The sequence below is a fragment of the Brachyhypopomus gauderio genome, chromosome 1 (assembly GCF_052324685.1).
Source record: "Brachyhypopomus gauderio isolate BG-103 chromosome 1, BGAUD_0.2, whole genome shotgun sequence".
In the NCBI taxonomy this organism is placed as follows: Eukaryota; Metazoa; Chordata; class Actinopteri; order Gymnotiformes; family Hypopomidae; genus Brachyhypopomus; species Brachyhypopomus gauderio.
The window spans coordinates 10114119-10133817 of NC_135211.1; the positions used below are offsets into that span (position 1 = coordinate 10114119).

General features: G+C 40.4%; 1 protein-coding gene across 1 annotated transcript in view; it reads right to left on the bottom strand.

Moving 5' to 3' along the window:
* LOC143490888 (uncharacterized) overlaps nucleotides 1-10094 on the bottom strand; it is a 29040-nt gene extending 18946 nt beyond the window's left edge. Inside the window, exons 1-4 of the mRNA XM_076989466.1 lie at nucleotides 10057-10094; nucleotides 6961-7061; nucleotides 6765-6784; nucleotides 3402-3462 (exon numbers count right to left, since the gene is read on the bottom strand). Of these exons, the coding sequence (XP_076845581.1) occupies nucleotides 3402-3462; nucleotides 6765-6784; nucleotides 6961-7061; nucleotides 10057-10079 (205 nt within the window). The 5' untranslated portion in view covers nucleotides 10080-10094. The remainder of the gene's footprint in view (nucleotides 1-3401; nucleotides 3463-6764; nucleotides 6785-6960; nucleotides 7062-10056) is intronic.
* Between the last annotated feature and the right edge of the window lie 9605 nt (nucleotides 10095-19699).

Genomic DNA, 19699 nt, shown 5'->3' on the forward strand with positions numbered 1-19699 from the left:
TTCAAAAACAAGAAAGCAAGAGCAAAACCCAGCAAACAGAACAGAAGGGGTATCCATAACATCAAAAAAGTGTAAGTCAAACCCAGAACAGGGTTCAGTTCTGCTCAAAAACTGCTCAGTAAGCACAGGGAAAACTGCAGCAATACTTTGTGGTGAGAGAAACAAACAAAAGGTTATTTATATATGAAAATTAACAACAAGTGAATTTGATCAGAATTTTGGTGAGCAAGATATGTGAAGGGTGTTCTGCGAGTTACAGTCTGTGTTTGGGTTTATGTGCGGGGGTGTGACAACTGTACTGTTTTTGAGTCTTACCCAGGTATAATAAGTGAATTACTAACAGGCTATGAGAACCTGATTTATGCAGTGTAAATAAACATTTACTACAGTGTTGCTGTCACGTAGGGCTACGCCCCCTCTCCTAGCTGTCACTCCGGTTTCCCTTGTTCCCTTGTGTCTGTGTTGTTCCCTGCTCTGCTTGTCTGTTTCTATGGTTTCCCATTGTCTGCCATGCCCGTGTCATCATTGTTATCACCTGTTCCTAGTTTAGTTCCATGTATATTAGTTCCTGTGTCTCCCATGTTTGATTATCGGTTGTTTTGTGCATTCATGTTCGTTAGCTTCCGTTTCATGCATCGTTGTTTTCCCCGTGATCTCCGTGTGTTCCTGCCTGGTTCGTGAATCCTCCCTGTTTGTGTTTTTCGTCATGTTCGTTCGTATTTCATGACCTGATTGCCCTCCCGTTATGACCACTGCCTGTTTTATGGACCATGTCTTTGGAATTCCCTTGAATAAATCTCGCTCTCCTCAGCATTTGTGTCCGCCTCCCTGTTCTGCCTCACGCAGATCGTTACAGTTGCCTACTTTACTATAGCCCTGCAGTAGATTTTCAGAACAAAACCTGGATTACCCCAGAGGGAATAGCACAGCCAATAACTGTGCTGTCTCCTGTTTTTGATGTTTCTCTCACTATCCCTAAGTCTGTTCTTTCTGATCATTCTGGCAAGCAAGTTTGCTGCAGTGTGTTAAAGTTTACAATTTTTCCAGCTTAGTTTATACCAATATATTATAGATTTCTGGCCAACAATAAAGGGCTTGGTGCTCTCGGGGAAGGAGCTGTGCACTTGGGGGAGGAGCTGTGCACTTGTGGGAGGAGCTGAGCACTTGTGGGAGGAGCTGAGCACTTGTGGGAGGAGCTGAGCAGAGTAGCTTGCTGCAGTTGGGGAAATAGTATGCGGGGGTAGCTTGCTGCATTTTGGGGGAGAAGCTGAACTGAGAGGAGGAGCTGAGCTGTGAGCGGAGGAGCTGAGGTGTGAGGGGAAGAGCTGAGGTGTGAGGGGAAGAGCTGAGGTGTGAGGGGAAGAGCTGAGCTGTGAGGGGAAGAGCTGAGGTGTGAGGGGAGTGGCTGAGCTGTTGGGGGGGGGGGGGGGGGGAGGGAACTGACCAGAGAGCCCCCCCATTAACCACATAATTTGGTAGCTGGCATGGAATTCATAGGAATATGTAACATTTCATCAAAGAATATAAAATGACAATTTCACATGTGAGCATAATGGACACTGGTCACTAAATATTTTACAAGCCTGCAAAATGTATCAACTACAGTTAGTGAGTACATATTTGCCAGTAAATATTCTAACCAATAAGGATTAAACTCTGACATCATCAATCATCGCCTGTCTCATACAGAACTTTAACAACTTTTCTGAAACCTGCAACTGCTCCACTCTCATGAGATTATACTGGTGTGTTATCATTCTCAAAAGATTATACTGGTGTTTCATCACTCACAAGGTTTTAATGGTGTGTCATCAGTCTCATGAGATTATAATGGTGTCATCAGTCTCATGAAATTATAATGGTGTGTCATCACTCAAGAGTCGCTACATCAAATATATGGTAGTCAATGTTAATGCATATCACAAAATTGTAGGGCAATTATGCAGCCACAACTGGCTCCTGTATCTAACCAATTTAAACAACTAATGAGTGTGGGTGTAGTACTGGCAGTGTACTGACACTGGTGAAAGGATAAGGTTAAGCGGTAAGACTAATCACAAGGCCAAATAAACAGCAGCTCATTGTGAGATGATCACTGCAGTGATCATGGGTGATTGTACTGAGATGAACATCACATTTAGCATGCTGATCATGGGTGATTCCACTGCCAGGGACACAGGAAGCAGATCGGTGCTAATACACTGCCTATCTCTTATGTCTGTGAACTAAACAAGGACATTCCCAACAATCACAACATTTCCAGGATTCTCCACCACGAGATGATTCAGATTATTAAATCAGATTATTGTCCATATGGGCAAGATGATGAGAACAATCAGAAATCATGAAACAGGACAATATTTAACTGTTTAATACACCTGAGTCGATAGTTGTTGAAGCTGACAGTTACAATATTCTGCAATATTCTCTTATGTACTCATCTCCACAAGTGGCTCAGCTGAACCCGTGTCTCAAAAACACTGAAACACATTGACCATTTCTGTTCAGGTAGTTAATATTTGGACTTTTTAAATAATGTTTTGTACTGAGGTGGTTGCTGCAACAACCACCTGCTGCAAATACAGTAGGATCTGTACTGGTGGCCAAGATGATGCATCAAGATGCCCTAGAACATATGTTGAGCTGTTTGAGTAAATCATCACAACAATTGGGCGACCAAGCAGATGATCTCCAGGAGGACTGTGGCTCTCTGGAGAACTATCCTGAAAGGGAAACTGTATCTTGGGACCAGATGGGCGAACTGGTAGGTGATTTCCCTTTAGTGCAGTCCAGGGATGAGACCTTAAGGAATGTCATTGACTAGGTCATCTGGATCTGATCTGTCAGCTGCTTGTGCAACAGGACCACAAGGAATCTAAACTATGGGTTAATGGTAGATCCCACAGATCTCTCTCAGCTTCCCCTCCCTCACTCACATAGACATAAATGAATGTGTATGCAATAACACTGCTTTAGACACAGCATCATTGATACTGTTTAGTAATTTTCTGAGCTTAAATGCAGATAAAACAGAGCAGGACTGACGTCAGCTCCTATAATCCTCTATAGGGATCTTACACATCACACCATACAGAAATGAGAAAGGAAGGAAAAATAGAAAATAGGGTCAAAGGGAGGGGTATGGATGACTCATAAAGCAGCACTCCTGAATTTGCTGATACACTCAAAAATACCCTCAAAATTACAGGAGGACCATCCAGATATGTTTGTCCAATAAACATGTAAAAAAGGTCCTAAAATGGAATATCGCTGAAAGAGTGTTGAATTTGTGGCTGTGTGGCATTATTATTATGTAAATATAAAGAGAATTTCACACTTGCTGACCTACCATAAAGAACACATTACATAATATATTGTGGCTCTAAAAAACTGCTTTGTACCTGGAGAGGATTGGTCACTGGAGGCTACCAGTGTAGCCGGAGTTGGCCGCCTTCTCCTGATCTATATAACAGAAAACAGTAGAGATGTGACAATGGTATGTCTTGAAATTTGGCATAAGAGTTTTTCATAAACATAATTTGTATATGGCAAAACATTTTGAGAATGCTTAACAAAGATAAGAAAGGATTTTTAGTAATTCAGTCATGTTTATTTATGTAGCCCATTTCAAACCACCATAGCTGAACAATGTAATTTGCATTCAATAAAAAAGCAAAAGAAAAGCAGAGAAAATGATGCTTTTTAGTGGAGAGAAGAGATTTGGAGGAGAAATTATCTATTGAGGAGAGGTTCTTAGAGGAGAGAAGAAATTAGAGTAGAGATGATCTTTATAGGAGAGAAGGTATTTAGGATTTAGTCTTTCTTCAGATGAGACTAGGTCAAGAAGGTTGTTGACATTCCAAGCAAGATTTTTTTGGAGGAGAGAAAGGATTTAATTCAGTATTGTTTGAAGCTGACATGAATTTGTTAATAAATCAGACTTGGGTTCAACAATTTGTAGCAAGAAGTATTAGCTTGTCCAAACAAGATGATCACTATTTGTTTCTTCATTTAGATTTTCTTTATAGTTTAGAGTTGGTATACAGTTTATAGCTATTTCAAGGCACTGTATGTATGCATCATTGAGTCTGTAATGTATGGGGTCCCCCCCTGGCATCACTGTTCCCATGGTGCCTGCACCACTTGGATTGTTTGTCTTCCTGTCTCCACCCTAATTCTGACTGTTTACCCAACGTGTTGACGTAGACTTATGCAAATCTATTATTTTTTATTGGATGTTCTCAGCATGGAGCCAACACATGTGCCCGACAGCTCATTATTTGAAGTTGGTTGAACATGCGCACAGCGTTTCTAACTGCTCACTTGGTATGGAAGTTGTTTGGAATGTATCGGCCAACAATACCATTATCTTATGTCATAAAGGCGCAACAATATTTCTTTTAAAGGAAATGTATGTATATTACTTATTACATTGATTTATGGATCATGTCGTGCACTGATCCACGACATATGGTGGGTCCAGGCCCCACTGGCCCCTGTTATGGAATTCACAGTATTGTTATAAAAGAAATACCATCAAATCTGTTATTTTCAGTATTTTCAGTATATAAATTTCTGGTAATTAGATCTTAATTTTTCAGTTTTTCTTGTTTATCTATTTTGGCATGTTTTGTTAACAATGGGATGGGACATATACTTTAAACTAAACAAAAAAAGGCATTCAAGTTATTATTATAGCATTTTTTTATTTTAATGATTTTAGATATATGATTAGTATGATAGGCACTAGTAATGTCTCACCCCAAGCTAGATTCAATCTCAGGGCTTGAAAATCAAACCAATGGAAGAAAAGTAAAACCCCAGGTCCAACTAGGATCTGTTTGGGAACTTCCCTGATGAAAAAACTAAAACTTGGTTTAAACAAGAAGGTAAACAGCTAAAGAAACCAGAAGGCTGGGACACTCAAGAGGCGGCCTTTGAGGTCTCTACCTGAAATAGCAGCCTTGTCTTTTACCAGAACACTGCTCAAAGACTGAGGACCTGCAAGCGGTAGAGTGGTTGATTGGAGGCAACAGATATTGCTGTATGGTAATGATACAGGGGTGGAGATCACAGCTTCAACACCTTGTGGTCTTCACACTAATGAAGACCTCACAATCACTAAGCAGACCTTCCATAACATGCAGGATATTTCACACAAAACAGTTCTCAGAAAAACCTACAATATTATTGAAGACCCTAAACACTCCCATAGCGTCTGACACATTATTGTCAATGATTAAATGGTACCAGAATGTGAAATGCAGGACCCCAGGCTTCATGGGTTTTTCTAGAGTAGTGAATGATTCTCACTTGTTCCCTCCTTTAACACGTCCCATTTCTCCTAACATCATCTCCCATTTCTCTAGGACAATCAATGACTGCTCAGGTTCACTTCTCACCTTCTTTCCAATTTCGTTTTTGCATGTTATTTCTAAATCAGTTTATGTTCTTACAAGGAAGTACAGATAAAATGTGCAATACTCAACCTTTGAAGCCATTACATCTTTGCATATGTCAATATGTCTGCTATAGATTTACAGGTCAGATTTGAAAGCGTGGTATGTTAGGGATTGATTGATTCCTTTATATACTCTATGCCCCTGGACATGTAATTGGTGCTAACACTTTATGAAGGTCAGTACTGAGTAGGATTCATGACAACTGAAACACAAATGCTTATTTCAACAAGCATCAGCTTTTCACTTTACTGTGAACCTGACATAACAACCATGTTATGGTGGTTATGGTGACATTACGATGTGTCATGACACACACATACATTCTAATAATAAAATAACACTATTAAAAAATTATTAGTCTGGTAGATGTACAGTTGTTGATTTCATCCTAAACCTTGAATTTTCCTTAAAGGACGCACCAGATTCTTACAACGGAAAGAAAGAATATGTTACAATCTAATTTAATATACACAAAATTTCATTAAATAATAAAGCAACTAATCTTTGTACAAATGTAGGTAGTGAACCAAACTTTTAAATCTTCTACAGAAGAAAAGCATAACAAGCTTAAACGTGCTACATAAATAAATTATTATTGTTGTTGATGTTAGACACACAAAGGAATCAGCTAAAGGAAAATAGACCTAGGGTTGTATTAGAGATTACAAAAAGCAAAACTGAACTGCTTTATATAATAATTACATAGAATAATAGTATTCCAACACATTCTGGCATAATTAAACACCAGAGCTTACCATCCGAAATATATTTATTATGTCATACCTGACATGGCTGAAATAAGAATTCTTTATGACAGAAAAGACATTCATCAGAAACAAGAATGCAAGGGAAACTGGTAGATAGAGTTAATAGAGCTGGAAAGACATTCTGTGCACCGTCTTAAAAGAGAAACATCTCAGAAAAAAATGTAAAATATAAAAAATAAAAAATTGCAGAAAGATTTTGTAATGTGCAGGAGAAGGAGAGAGAGAGAGATAGACAGAGAGAAAAAGAGTGCCTTTACATTTCATGTTCAATTAATACTAATTAAGTATTTAATTTTGTATGTTTTTTTACACAATATATAAATGCAAGGAAATTTGATCACAAACTGCTGCTCTATCAGTTCTACAAAAACAGATCTTTTTGTCAACACTCTTCCGTAGAAAGCTTATGATTCATGTACACATGCACATACATATTCACACACACACACACACACACACACACACACACACACACACACACACACACACACACACACACACACACACACACACACACACACACAGCTGAACTCACCTGTTCAGCAGCCTCTGGGTCTAAGTGAGAATCAAGGAGGGGGACAGTAAACTGAATTTTTCGCGGGCTCCCGGTTTCCATAGTCACAGTGAAAAAGGAGGCAGACAGGCAGAAACTGAAGTAGGAGTGAAAGCGGAGGAAAAGCTGAGGAGGAACGAGTGAGATCAAAGGTAAGACGGTGATGATGTGAAAGAACCTTGTGAAGAAACGTGAAATATGAACGTCTTCTTGTGCTCTCTTCCTGTGTTTGGAGTATAGACTTGATCCTTTATGTTCCAGTCATTCTTCCTCTCTCCTCTGCGGTAAAAGGACACTGTCAGACGCTCGGTTGCCACACCCCCTTTTCTGTCTCGCTTTCTTGTTTGCAGCTTAAACCCTCCTCTCCTGCCTCCCCCATCGCCCCTCCCCCTCCCTCACGGTCCAGTATTCCACACATCTCTACCCATACTGGCTGCTTCAGACTGGGCTCATCTCTAAACACAACCTTCAGAGGAGAAGCTATTTTTATATGTAAAAACGGGACTGACTGAAAAATGCTTCCATACGATTTTTCATTTCATTGCCTTCAACACACATGCAAATTATGTTGCCCAACCAAGGACACAATAGCTGGTCTGTACATAGGTCTGTACCTTTAAATAGGTGTTCCTTTAAAATGTTTGTTGATAAGGTGGAGAGAGAGAGGATTAAGGTCGGGGTAGTCAATCAACACCTTGCCCTTTGATGCTCATACTGTGCACTTCTTTCTTTCTTTTAGAAACAGTTGTTTTCTAGAAACAGTGAATAAAAGGCTGCTGACGATCGAGAGAAGATATTTCACTAAACATTGAATACTCCCGGTGAACGTGTATGCATTTACATTACAACCTGCATTTAGGATTGTGACAAAAATTTAATAGGGCTGTCTTTATGGACATATATTGACTCACTCAATTATAACTATATTATAACTATGAACAAGTTATAACTAGTGTTAACTAGAAGCAATCGGGATAATCACAGAGCAGTGGACTAAGAGAACTTGTTTTGGATACATATTGTGATTGGATATTGTGTTATTAGATATTGTGTTATTGGATACATATTGTGTTTGGATATTGTGTTAGGATATATGTTCTTATCTGATATTGTGATTGCATACATATTGTGTTTGGATATTGTGTTATCAGATATTGTGTTCAGATACATATTGTGTTATGGGATATTGTGTTTGGATATATATTGTGTTATCAAATATTTGTTTGGATACATATTGTGTTAGAATATATTGTGTTATGTGATATGTGATACACAAACACATTTGTGTTTGGATATTGTGTTATTAGCTATTGTGTTATCGAATATTGTGTTTGGATACATATTTTGTATGGAAATTGTAATCGGATATTGTAATTGGATACTGTGTTATTGGATATTGTGTTATCGGATATTGGGTTTGGATACATGATGGTTTTGGATATTGTGTTAGTGGATACTTTGTTTGGATACATATTGTGCTACTGGATAATTTTTTTTTGTCTTTGTGTAAAATGTTTTCTGTTCACTTGCATTGCAGTATTTTTTTGTTTTTACATGCTCAGCAGAAACAGCAGTGCCTTTGCTGATCCCGCCCTCTAACAGCTTTGGAGAAGTCTACAACTGCATAATAAAACAGTAATCAAATATAGATAAAATTTGCAGCATGTCATGGCATCGGCGCAGATGGAAATTCTGAAGTGAGGGGGACCAAGCTGTACAATATATACGTTTATGCTTGTAGATGCTAGATTTCGGATGGGGTCAATATAAATCTGGAGGGGACATGTCCCCCCCGTCCCCAGTGCCATCTGCGCCCCTGTGTCATCGTGTATGTTGTAAATCATAATACATATACCCCTTTTAAACTTTGACTTTTAATTTTTAAACTAAGATTTTTACTCTTGTTAAAATTGAAGAATGAGTTAATGGTACTAAATACACAGTCTACTGCAGGAAAATCTGCTTCAGTATTCTCTAAAACAAAAACTTTGTACTTGGCACCATCTACGCATTGCTTAATCCAGTGGTTCCCAAAGTGGGGGGCGCGCCCCCTAGGTGGGGCGCGGAGCTATTGCAGGGGGGGCGCGGAGCATCCCTAATGTGTCAATATTAGGGATGCACCGATTCCGATATTAATATCTGAAAAAATTCTAGATCGGGTATCAGTGACAATGTGACCGATCCATTAAAACAGATCTATTCAGTCTGATTCTATGCTTGTAACGCTTTTCGGAGTTACACTCCGACACGGACAGAAAACTTGGACAGTTAACAGGCGAGTGAAACACGAAGCACACAGAGAAGAGGTGAATCACTCACTCGTACTCGCGCTGGTGCTATTCCACTTAGTCCGTTTATGTGCTGGTTAACCAAAATAAACCTGGGCTCCATCATTACTTGACTGTTCATACATGAACTGGTGAGTTGTCCAAAGCTCATTGAATGCGTTACTTACAGAAATAAAATAAAGATAAAATAAAGAGCAGTGGTTTTCTACGGCAGAAAGCTAAATAACAACAATATTCCATACGCGCGCTCAACTCGCTCCCTTAAAGAGACAGTACACATATTTCTGGCCGTTACATGCTTTGTGCTCTGCGTGATGTCAACGCTAGCAAACTAGCCGCATAGGTATTGCTGTTTCTCTTATTTCATCTCCTTATTTATTTTAAATGATATTTAGAATTCTTGAACCATTTCAAAGGTTTCTTGCAGTTTATTTTTTTCATGTTTGACCAAAGTTGTGAACCTATTGTTTTTGTAAGTTTCAGGTTCTTTGGTATTATTTATTTTACATTCAATGTTATATTCATAATTGCCCTGACTGAACAAATGCAAGTTGTGCTGTTTTTACATGTTTTTATGTGTGTTTAAGTGTGCTATACTGGTGCAGAGTTTTCAATAAACTTGTAATTCAGTATGTCTGTGTTTAAAAAAAAAATGTTTTAAGTCGATTCAGCACTGTTTTATCAGATCGGTATCGGATCAGTATCGGCCGATACCAAGCCTCAGATAGATATGAATGGGTATCGGAAGTGAAAAACGTGAATCGGTGCATCCCTAGTCATTAGGGGGGGGGGGGGGGGGGGGGGGGCGCAAAAATATTCTCATCTACTAAAGGGGGGCACGGCAGAAAAAGTTTGGGAGCCACTGGCTTAATCTTTGAAGAATGTTGTATTCACCTTTCCTTTGTTGTATTTCTGAATGTAGTCTTGGCTTCCATAACCTGATATTATATCCATTGTTACCTCAAGATTAGATTGTTGCAACTCACTCTTTGTAGTCCTCCCTGCACATGCCACTGGATCCTTGCAGATGATCAGATCACTGTTCCCTCTACTGCAAGCATTAGTCTCCCCCTCTGTCTCAGAACCATCTATGCCTGTAGTGCAGCAGCACCTCATGAGAGATGGAGAAGACACACCTCAAGCATCTTTTTTTGTGATCTTGTGATCGTATGTGATTCTGAATGGGGGTTTCTAATTTTACGTATTACCTGAACACTAAGAAAATGTTACTGGAATTATAATGAGGCCAACCTGAGATACTTCTGACAGAATCTGACTTAAATAATTGGCAAGTATCACAACTGAATAATGCACAAAGGATATGGGGATGCTTTTTTAAAGACTTCAGCTCTACCTTCAATATGGTCATAACAGACACACTGGTCACTAATCTTACTGACTGCAAGACCAAGCACCCACCTCTCCTCAACCCCTACAATGGATTGTGGTCTACACAACTGTGGTTGGACTAATATCAGGAGAAGATGAGACAACATAGAAGGAATGAAGTCCAGTATGGCAGCATGGTGGATTAAACTCATCATGAACTCCACAAACAAACAAACACACACACACATACACACATACACACACACACACACACACACACACACACACACACACACACACACACACACACACACACACACACAAAACTCAAAATAGACTAAGCTAACCACAATCCATTGTAAATGAATGGGGTCTGTGTAGAAAGAGTTTCTGCCTTTATGTTCTTGGGTTCACACATCTCTGAAGATCTTTCCAGGACCACCAGCACCACATCAGCAGTAAAAAAGGCCCAGCAGTGACTCCAATCCCTGGAGATTCTCAGGAGACAACAACGTGCAGGAGAAGTTGCTGATATGCTTCTACTGCATCATGGAGAGTGTGCTGACGTACTGCACCCTAAGACAAACAGACTTAAGAACAGCTTCTACCCCAGGGCCATATTGCCAAAAAATGAGTCTGACAGCTGAGACTTGTGTGATTATCAGCACAATACATATAATTATATTTATAGAAATACTGCGGAAACGATACATTCTAATGCCATCTTGTATGCACACATTCCTAAACTGCACAATTTGTTCATAGGGGCACTGCTTTTTAACTTTTAATATCTCCCTCACTGTATACAGTTTTTTTTGAGTGTGCAGTATTTCACTTGATTTATGCACTGATTATAATTTTTTTATATTTCTCATGAAAATCTCACGTTAGCCCCCTGCTGTATTCCCTCCACTGGTTCCCTATAGTGCAGTACGTTACTGGACCATATCCCACATACCTAAAGGTACTAATCAAACTCTGTACCATGCTGATTTTAAATTTTTATTTAAAAATTTTATTTAATATGCTATCAAGCTTTTTTCCGCTAGTATTCCTTTCTGGCCACTAGGGGCCAGTGTTTTCCCTCCGAATGTTTGAAGACTGAAACGTGGCTTTGTAGCAAAGCATTTACTGGTATTTTGTTTACTCTCTTGCTATAAATGGCCAGACAGTTTACCTAACTTTAAAAACGCTACTGTACTTATAGCTCTGGGTGCCAAGTTTCTTCTGGTTTTCTTCATCTTCATGGTTTACTCATGTTTTTTAACCTGTGAAATGCCCATAGAGGCCAAGAGCAGGTCTACAATGAATGACCTTAAAGGTGTTTTATTGTGGTTAATGGTTTTGTAGATTAATACTAATGCTATACCATGTTTTTATGAAGCTGGTCTTGCTTAATAAAGTCATGGTCTTTGTTTAATTTATGCTGTTCTGATCTGAATTGTCAAGCCAATGTAGAGTAATTTAATGTGTAATGCCTGTGTTAGCATTTAGATGCATGCAGATGTCAGCATTTAGAACTTTTTAGTTACAATTGAAGTTTAGCATTAGCCATACTCCAGTTTTTTCTAAATCTATTTGTAGACTTCTGAAGTAGTGTTAGTTGTACATGTGTGTATTGTCCTTTTCTCAGAGTACATTTCTAGAAACTTAGTGTCTCAGTAATAAAAGCATAAACCTGCATTTTCTTTTATCAGTCTGTTGGTGTTGTACCATTTGGTATCCTGTACGTTGTCAGAATTGTTCATCTATGCTGAACTGACTGATCAGAGAGGTTAGTGGCTTATTAGAATAATGTGACTGAAAATACAAAAGGGTAGTGGTCATTTGACAGTGATGGTGGCGAGAAATGGGAAGCGAGAGGCAGGATAAGTGTAAGAGAATCTTCATTCGCTATAACTGCACAACTCAAGCAAACTCAAACAATAAAGCTGACAAGGCAGCAGTAGCATGTAGCGTGATGGGCAGCACAGGAGAGGCATAGAAAAAGTATCTTTTTTTATCAATAGAGCTAAACAAAGGTGTGTGGCCAGCACAACTCAGATGTTATCAGAGATTATCAGAGATAATGAAGTAAGAAGGTTGTTGTGATGAAGTGGGTGCTTGAGGAAGGGTATATCATTATGCGTGTGTATGAGTGGGCGTGTCCCTGGAGCGTCAGGCCTGGTGTCCCGTCACAGTCTAATAAATGCAGAAACAAAGGAGCAGGTACTTCTTGCCTCATGCAAGAACGGTTTCCTATTCATGAGGTCATAAGGTTGTTTGACTTTCGTGTTCTCAGAAAACAACAACAATTTTGTTCTGAGCTATCTGAGAAAACTCTAAAAAAGAATAAACTTGTGAATGTGGAAAAATAAGTAAATTATGGAGAATTTGATGCTCATATTGACAACTTGAAGAGTGGCTCTTGCAGGAGACCCAAAGTCCCGGTTTGGCCTTTGTGTTTTAGATCCCACAGCACCCACACCATATGGGTTTGATCTCGGTTTCAGTTTAGTGTCTGCCTCATGCTCTGTACACCCTGCTCCTAATGTTCCACATTTCCACATAATTTACTGTATTTCTACCTCTCATGTGCCTGTTATTATTTGCTAAATCTCTCATTTAACTGAATCAATGTTTTGTTCTGCTTCTCATGTTGTGTTCTGAATATAGCCTGTTCTTTAAATCCTCTGCCAAATGCTTTCTTAGCTCACTTACTGTTTAAATGTGATCTAACTTTTGGATTTTGCTAGTTGGACTTCTCATCCTGATTGTTCAATAAACCCCACTGTGCTCTTGCATCCTGTCCTTCAGTTTTGCAATCTCTCTACAGAGTGAAAAATGCATGCTTTTACTGTATGTCCTAATGCCAAGAGACGTTATCTGGTTACTTGTATTCGCGGTTTATTCTTCTTTCTACTTTTACAAAACACAAGGTCTTCTGAGCACAACAGATCTAGTACAACAATGACAAAGCACAGTGTCACACTAAACATATGAGAGTAATATTTTTATGATGTCTCAGGAACACAGACACACATGGGTGTATTTAAACATTTATTGCTTTCTCTTTATTGACGTTTTTTGGGAATTTGCAGACTGAAAGAAGACTATTGGAGTGCCTGTGCATAAGAGATTCCCAGAGGTTCCCAGATCTTACACCAGAGCCGGAGTGGCTAATCGGGAGATTCGGGAGGATTCCCGATGGGCCGGCTCATGTCAATCTCTAGTTTGGGCCGATTGGGAGGGAAAATAATTTTGGGCCGGATTTGGGCATGAAACTCCCGGACTGAAAAAGGGGCCCACTCCGGCCCTGTCTTACACCAATTATTAATGTTTCTTAGCACATCCTAAACAGACACCAATAAATACAGGATGGAAAGAGAGTAAAGAACAACAAAACGGTTGTCTGTGATTCATATACTCTGCTGACTAAGGTTGAATGAACTCACACTACACCATCACAGACATGCCCTGCTCTGGACATCTCTAGAGAGTAGTCTTGAAACCCTGAACCACACTTCCAGAGATGTACAGACTGCCGTGGCCCAAGGCCAGAGACATCCACAGCCTCCCTTTCAGAATGGTCAAATACAGTATTGCCCTAAAAACAGCATGCTGGCCCTGGGGGCAGCTGCAAGGAAACACACTGAGAGTGAACTCACATAAGATCCACTCAACTCGTCATTAACCTTCTCAAAACCAAACACAGTCTTCTAACCAAAGATCGGAAATCCTGTATATAATTTAAGATTAATGGATCGGCGATCAGTGAATGTGTAATATTCCTGTAATGTGTAATAAGTTCACTACTGTTTGTGACAGTGGCCTCCCCCTGTTCATCACCAATGACATTCAGCAGCAGTCAGGCACATGGACAATTGTTTGCAATTGTCTTCAGTTGCCTGTCACTTGCTTCTGTTTATGTTCGTCCACGTCTTTGCAGGTGTTTGGATCTGCACTATGCTGCAATGTCCTTTATAAGGCTCCTACACTCTCCCTCCTGACCATCATGCACCTGTTCCACCTGTTCCACTATAGCAGCGTCGTCCGTGAACTTATGCATGTGGCATGACTCCGAGTAGTATCTGAACTCAGATGTGTACAGGGTGAACACGCCCCCCTGTGGCATCCCCCTGCAGCTGATGATTGTGTCAGACATGCAGTGCCCGAGTCTGACATGTTGAGGTCTCCCAGTGAGGTAATCCATAATCCGGATATGTGTCCATCTACATCTCCATCACCTTGTCTTTCAGTAGGATGGATGGTGTTGAAGACCCTTGAGAAGTCACAAAACATGATTCTCAGAGCACCTCTCCCCTTGCCTAGATGAGAGTGAGCCCTGTGCAAAAGATACGGAATGACATCTTCCACTCCTACCTTCTCTCGGTATGCGAACTGCAGTGGGTCCTCAGCATCGCAGGTTTGGGGTCTGAGGGGGCTCAGCATCAGTCACTCCATCGTCTTCATCACATGGGATGTCAATGTGACCGGTCTGTAGTCATTCAGTTCCTTAGGCTGTGCCTTCTTGGGAACATTGATGATGCAGGATGTCTTCCGCGAGACACGGACCTTCCCAAGATGCATGCTCAGGTTGAAGATGTGATGGAGGGGCTCTGCTGGTCAGTACATGCATTGAGCACTCTGGGACACAGCTTGTCAGGGCCTGCTGACTTCCTGGGATGGAGTCTCCTCGGCTCTCTTTTAACCTGGTCTGTAGTGAGGGTGGGAGGATTGTGGGAGTGAGGTGATAACAGATGCAGAAAGGGAGAAGGAGGGGTGAGGTGAGGGTGAGAGCTGGTCTGCTGGGGGTGCTGGTGGAGTTGAGGTGATAACTGCAGGAGGGGGGGATGAAGAGGAGTGTACAGCAGTAGCAGGACAGTCAAACCTGTTGTAAAAGTTGTAAAACTGGTCTGTCTACACCATCATGTAACGTGTAACATGAGGGTTTGTTTGTATGTTTTTTTTGTGGTGTTTGTCGTTCTGTTCTGATTCCAGGTTCGGATTTTACCCCTAACCTTCCCAGTCCAGTTTATCCAGTCTTTACCAGGGTTGTCATCATACCTGACAATGAGGATAAAAGGAAGGAAGAAGTCGAGAGGGGGGGGGGGGGGGTAGGAAACAGAAAGTGTGCAATAATTGTCTAAACAAAAATAAGCAGGTGCATAAGTTTGGGCACCCAAAAAAAAACCCCTTAACTTAATATTTTGTAGATCCTCCTTTCGCAGAAATAACAGTCTCTAAACGCTTCCTATAGCTTCTAATGAGAGTCTAGATTGTGGCTGAAGGTATTTTAGACCATTCGTCTTTACAAAACATCTCTAGTTCATTCAGGTTTGATGGCTTTCGAGCATGGACAGCTCTCTTTAAGTGACACCACAGATTTTCAATAATATTCAGGTCTGGGGACTGAGATGGCCATTCCAGAAAGTTATACTTGTTCCTCTGCCTGAATGCCTTAGTAGATGTTGAGCAGTGTTTAGGGTCGTTGTCCTGTTGGAAGATCCAGCCCCGGTGCAGCTTCAGCTTTGTCACTGATTTCTGGACATTGGTCTGCAGAATCTGCTGATATTGATTGGAATCCATGCGTCCCTCAACTTGAACAAGATTCCCAGTCCCTGTACTGGCCACACAGCCCCACATCATGATGGAACCACCACCAAATTTTACTGTAGGTAGCAGGTGTTTTTCTTGGAGTGATGTGTTCTTTTTCCTCCATGCATAAAAGCCCTTGTTATGGCCAAATAACAAGTTTGTTTTCATCAATCCACAGCACCTTACTCCAAAATGAAGCTGGCTCGTCCAAATGTGCTTTAGCATACCTCAAGCAGCTCTGTTTGTGATGTGGGTGGAGAAAAGGCTTCCTCTGCATCACTCTTCCATACAGCATCTCCCTGTGTAAAGTGCGCCGAATAGTTGAACGATGCACAGTGACTCCATCAGTAGCAAGATGATGTAGATGTTGTAGGTCTTTGGTGCTGGTCTGTGGGTTGACTGTTCTCAACATCCTTCACTTCTGTTTATTCGAGATTTTGCCCCCCCCCATATTGACACATGTGCACATGTTTTACTTCCAAGCTCCGCGCCCCCCACTTTGGGAACTACTGCCCTAAACCAGGATGGTTTTCAGGTCATTTGAAAGTTGTTTTGAATCTCCCATGCTGCAACATACAATTGCTACCCTTAACTACCCTTTCTCATAATTTGAGTCACCTCTGTATGGAGGTCAAGGGTCACTGAACTTACCAAACCAAATTTGAGTTCCAATAATTAGTTCTAAAGGTTTTGAAATCAATAAAATGACAACGGTGCCCAAACTTATGCACCTGCCTATTTTTTGTTTAGACAATTATTGCACACTTTCTATAAATCATATAAACTTCATTTCATTTCTCAAATATCACTGTGTTTGTCCCCTATATGATATATTTAATAAAATGTTTTTATCCAAACATTCATTGATTTATAAAGGTAAATCAGGAAAATTAACAAGGGTGCCCAAACTTTCGCATCTCACTGTATGTGTGAATACAAGGTTAACTTGTCATCAATTGTTGCTTGGTTGTCCAGTCCCTTTTTCATTCAGCCTCTATAAAAAACATTAATCTCCGTTACTGTTCCTCTAGCCTAGACGAGGATGCTGTTTTTTTCTTCATGCTGTTTTTTGCAGCTTCTGCTCTACTTTCATCCTGTAGGACTTCTCAGAAAGTCTAACCATGAGTTCCACCTGTACATGCCTGAGCTCCGTCCTATCTCAGTCTCTGAACGCTCTCTTCTTTTGGTTGTGGGGGTTTCACTCTAGAAACCCTGGCTCCGCCTATGAGTACCTGTGTGCCACCTCCTCTGACATTTAGCTTACCAATCAGATAGGTGAGGGGTGGGACATCTGAGAGTAATGTGTGGTTTTATGTTGTAGAGACTTGGCAACATTTACCAGAGTATATGCAAAATATATCAATGGTAGAGGAATCTAAGGTTACAGAAGATAATAATTGTCATTTGGTTTGTAGTAATAATAGACTGTTTTACTTGTATGTTACGAATTGACCAGGCAGAGAGGGATCCAAATGCGGAAGAACACCGCTTTTATTGAAATGAGATGCTGGTACAGAAACAGGCAGGGGAATCACGAGTACTAGGATAAGTAACAGCGTGTTCTTGGCGTGGTCAGGACGGTCCAGGGTCATACCGGGGGAGCAGAAGCAGTGGTGGACGAAGTACACCAATTATGTACTTGAGTAAAAGTACAGTTACCTTGCATTGAATATTACTCAAGTAAAAGTAAAAGTATTCACCTCCATTTTTTACTTGAGTAGAAGTACAAAAGTATCTGCCTTCAAAAATACTTAAGTATTAAAAGTAAAAGTAAAAACCTTTTTTTTCTTAGCGTCACATCAAAACCCCTAGGCCTACTCGATCAAAAGGTGAACAGGAAACAGTGCCTTATTTGCCTAGCAAACACAAAATACACAAAACTAGCCTATATTATCCTCACAACATTCATCTCCAAACTTTATCCATATTAATAATTCACACTAGAAAGGTAGACAAGTGGACAAACAGTTTAATATTCACCACCAAACAGAACAATAATTTCGAACCGGCCACTTCAGTCCTAGCTTGGGGGACTTTTTCTGAGGTTCTACGTTGTCCACCACATGGCGGGACAGGGAAGCTAGAAGCTCTAGCACCTAGAACTAGAACTGTGTGCAGCCCAACCAACTGAACTCATAATATTAAACTTGGCCGAATAATTAATATAATAATAATCAGAGTTGCCAACTCTCACGCAATGAGCGTGAGACACACGCATTGACTGTCTTTACCAGAGACCGTTTTCACTCGCACTACACTTCACATACATCCGATTTCTCACACTGAAAAAAATCTAGTTTATTTACCTCTGATCTATATCTATGATTCAATGAGTTACTAGTTCGCTGTGGCGCCAACCACTGGCGATCGATCGCGACATAATACTTAATTTGTGTCCAACAATTTACACTCGCCGCCACCCCCGCCAACATTTTACACACATGCCGCCGCCCCGCCCCCCAACCCTGATAATAATAATTTTAATAATAATTTTAATAATTTTGCTTCGCTCATATTTACTTGCATTCGCCTCCCTCATATGAATAAATTGTGAAGTTCGCTTCGCTTAGCCAAATTCGCGTGTATGTGTCCCCGGCTTTAACGTTTGATGTGGGAGTCTCCTGTGTTAAACTGGCGCTTAGCATCTCCACAGATTGCAATTCGGGTACTAGCACATTGCTTTGGATAAAAGCATCTGTTAAATGTAGTGTACTTCAATGTGATATAATTAACCGGGGTATATAAACCTACTAATCTAATGGTGAACTTACTTCGATGTGTTTTTTCAAGTTTGACAGCGAGTTCATAAATGATGACAGCGATGTGTTCTTCGGAATGCAGAGGAGGAATACGAATAATTCTTCTTTTCGAGGAATACAAACACTTCGGCTAAATAAGGCCAGGGGTGTTGGGGGAAGACATCTGTTGCAGCCATGTCAGATCCTCAGCCATTTAGCGTACAAATCTTAATCTCTTACTGAGCGCTGATTGGTTATAGTCTGTGACATGGTACACTTTTACCTTTCGGTATTTTATTAAACGTTGATTTAAAAATGAAAAAGGAACGACATGTTTCTGTAAATGTAACGAAGTGAAAAGTACAAATTTTCGCTTTGAAATGTAGTGAAGTAAAAGTATAAAGTCTTACCAAATAAAAGTACTTGAGTAAAGTACAGATACATGGAAATGTTACTTAAGTATAGTAACGAATTACATTTACTTAGTTACTGTCCACCACTGAGCAGAAGTCAGGAGGAACAGAGGGACTAGGCAGGAGACAAGGTCGGGGACGTAAGCAAGGGTCAGAACACAGGAAAGCAGACAGGTAATAGAACGGCTTGGTACGCGGCATGAGTCGGCAATACTTCGCGACTGAGACGTGCTGGGGAAGGTGTATAAGTGTGACTGAAAGGGGGCGTGGTAATGAGGGGCAGGTGAGGCTGGTTAGGGAAGATCAGGTGGCATTCCTTACATTGTAGTGTTGTTTGCAACTGTACATGCTAAATGTAACTAGCAATTAGATTGTGTTATTATACATTGATACATATTTAAACGTAGTAGCTTAATGTTACTAAATGGGTAAATGTGTTAGTACTGTATGCTTTTGAACTCAGAGTTCATTGTGCTCATGAGCTCAAAACAGAGGATATAGATACAAGTGATTAGGGAATGTGTGTGTGTTTGTCAGAGGACAGCAGCTAGAGGCTGCAATGAAACAAAAAA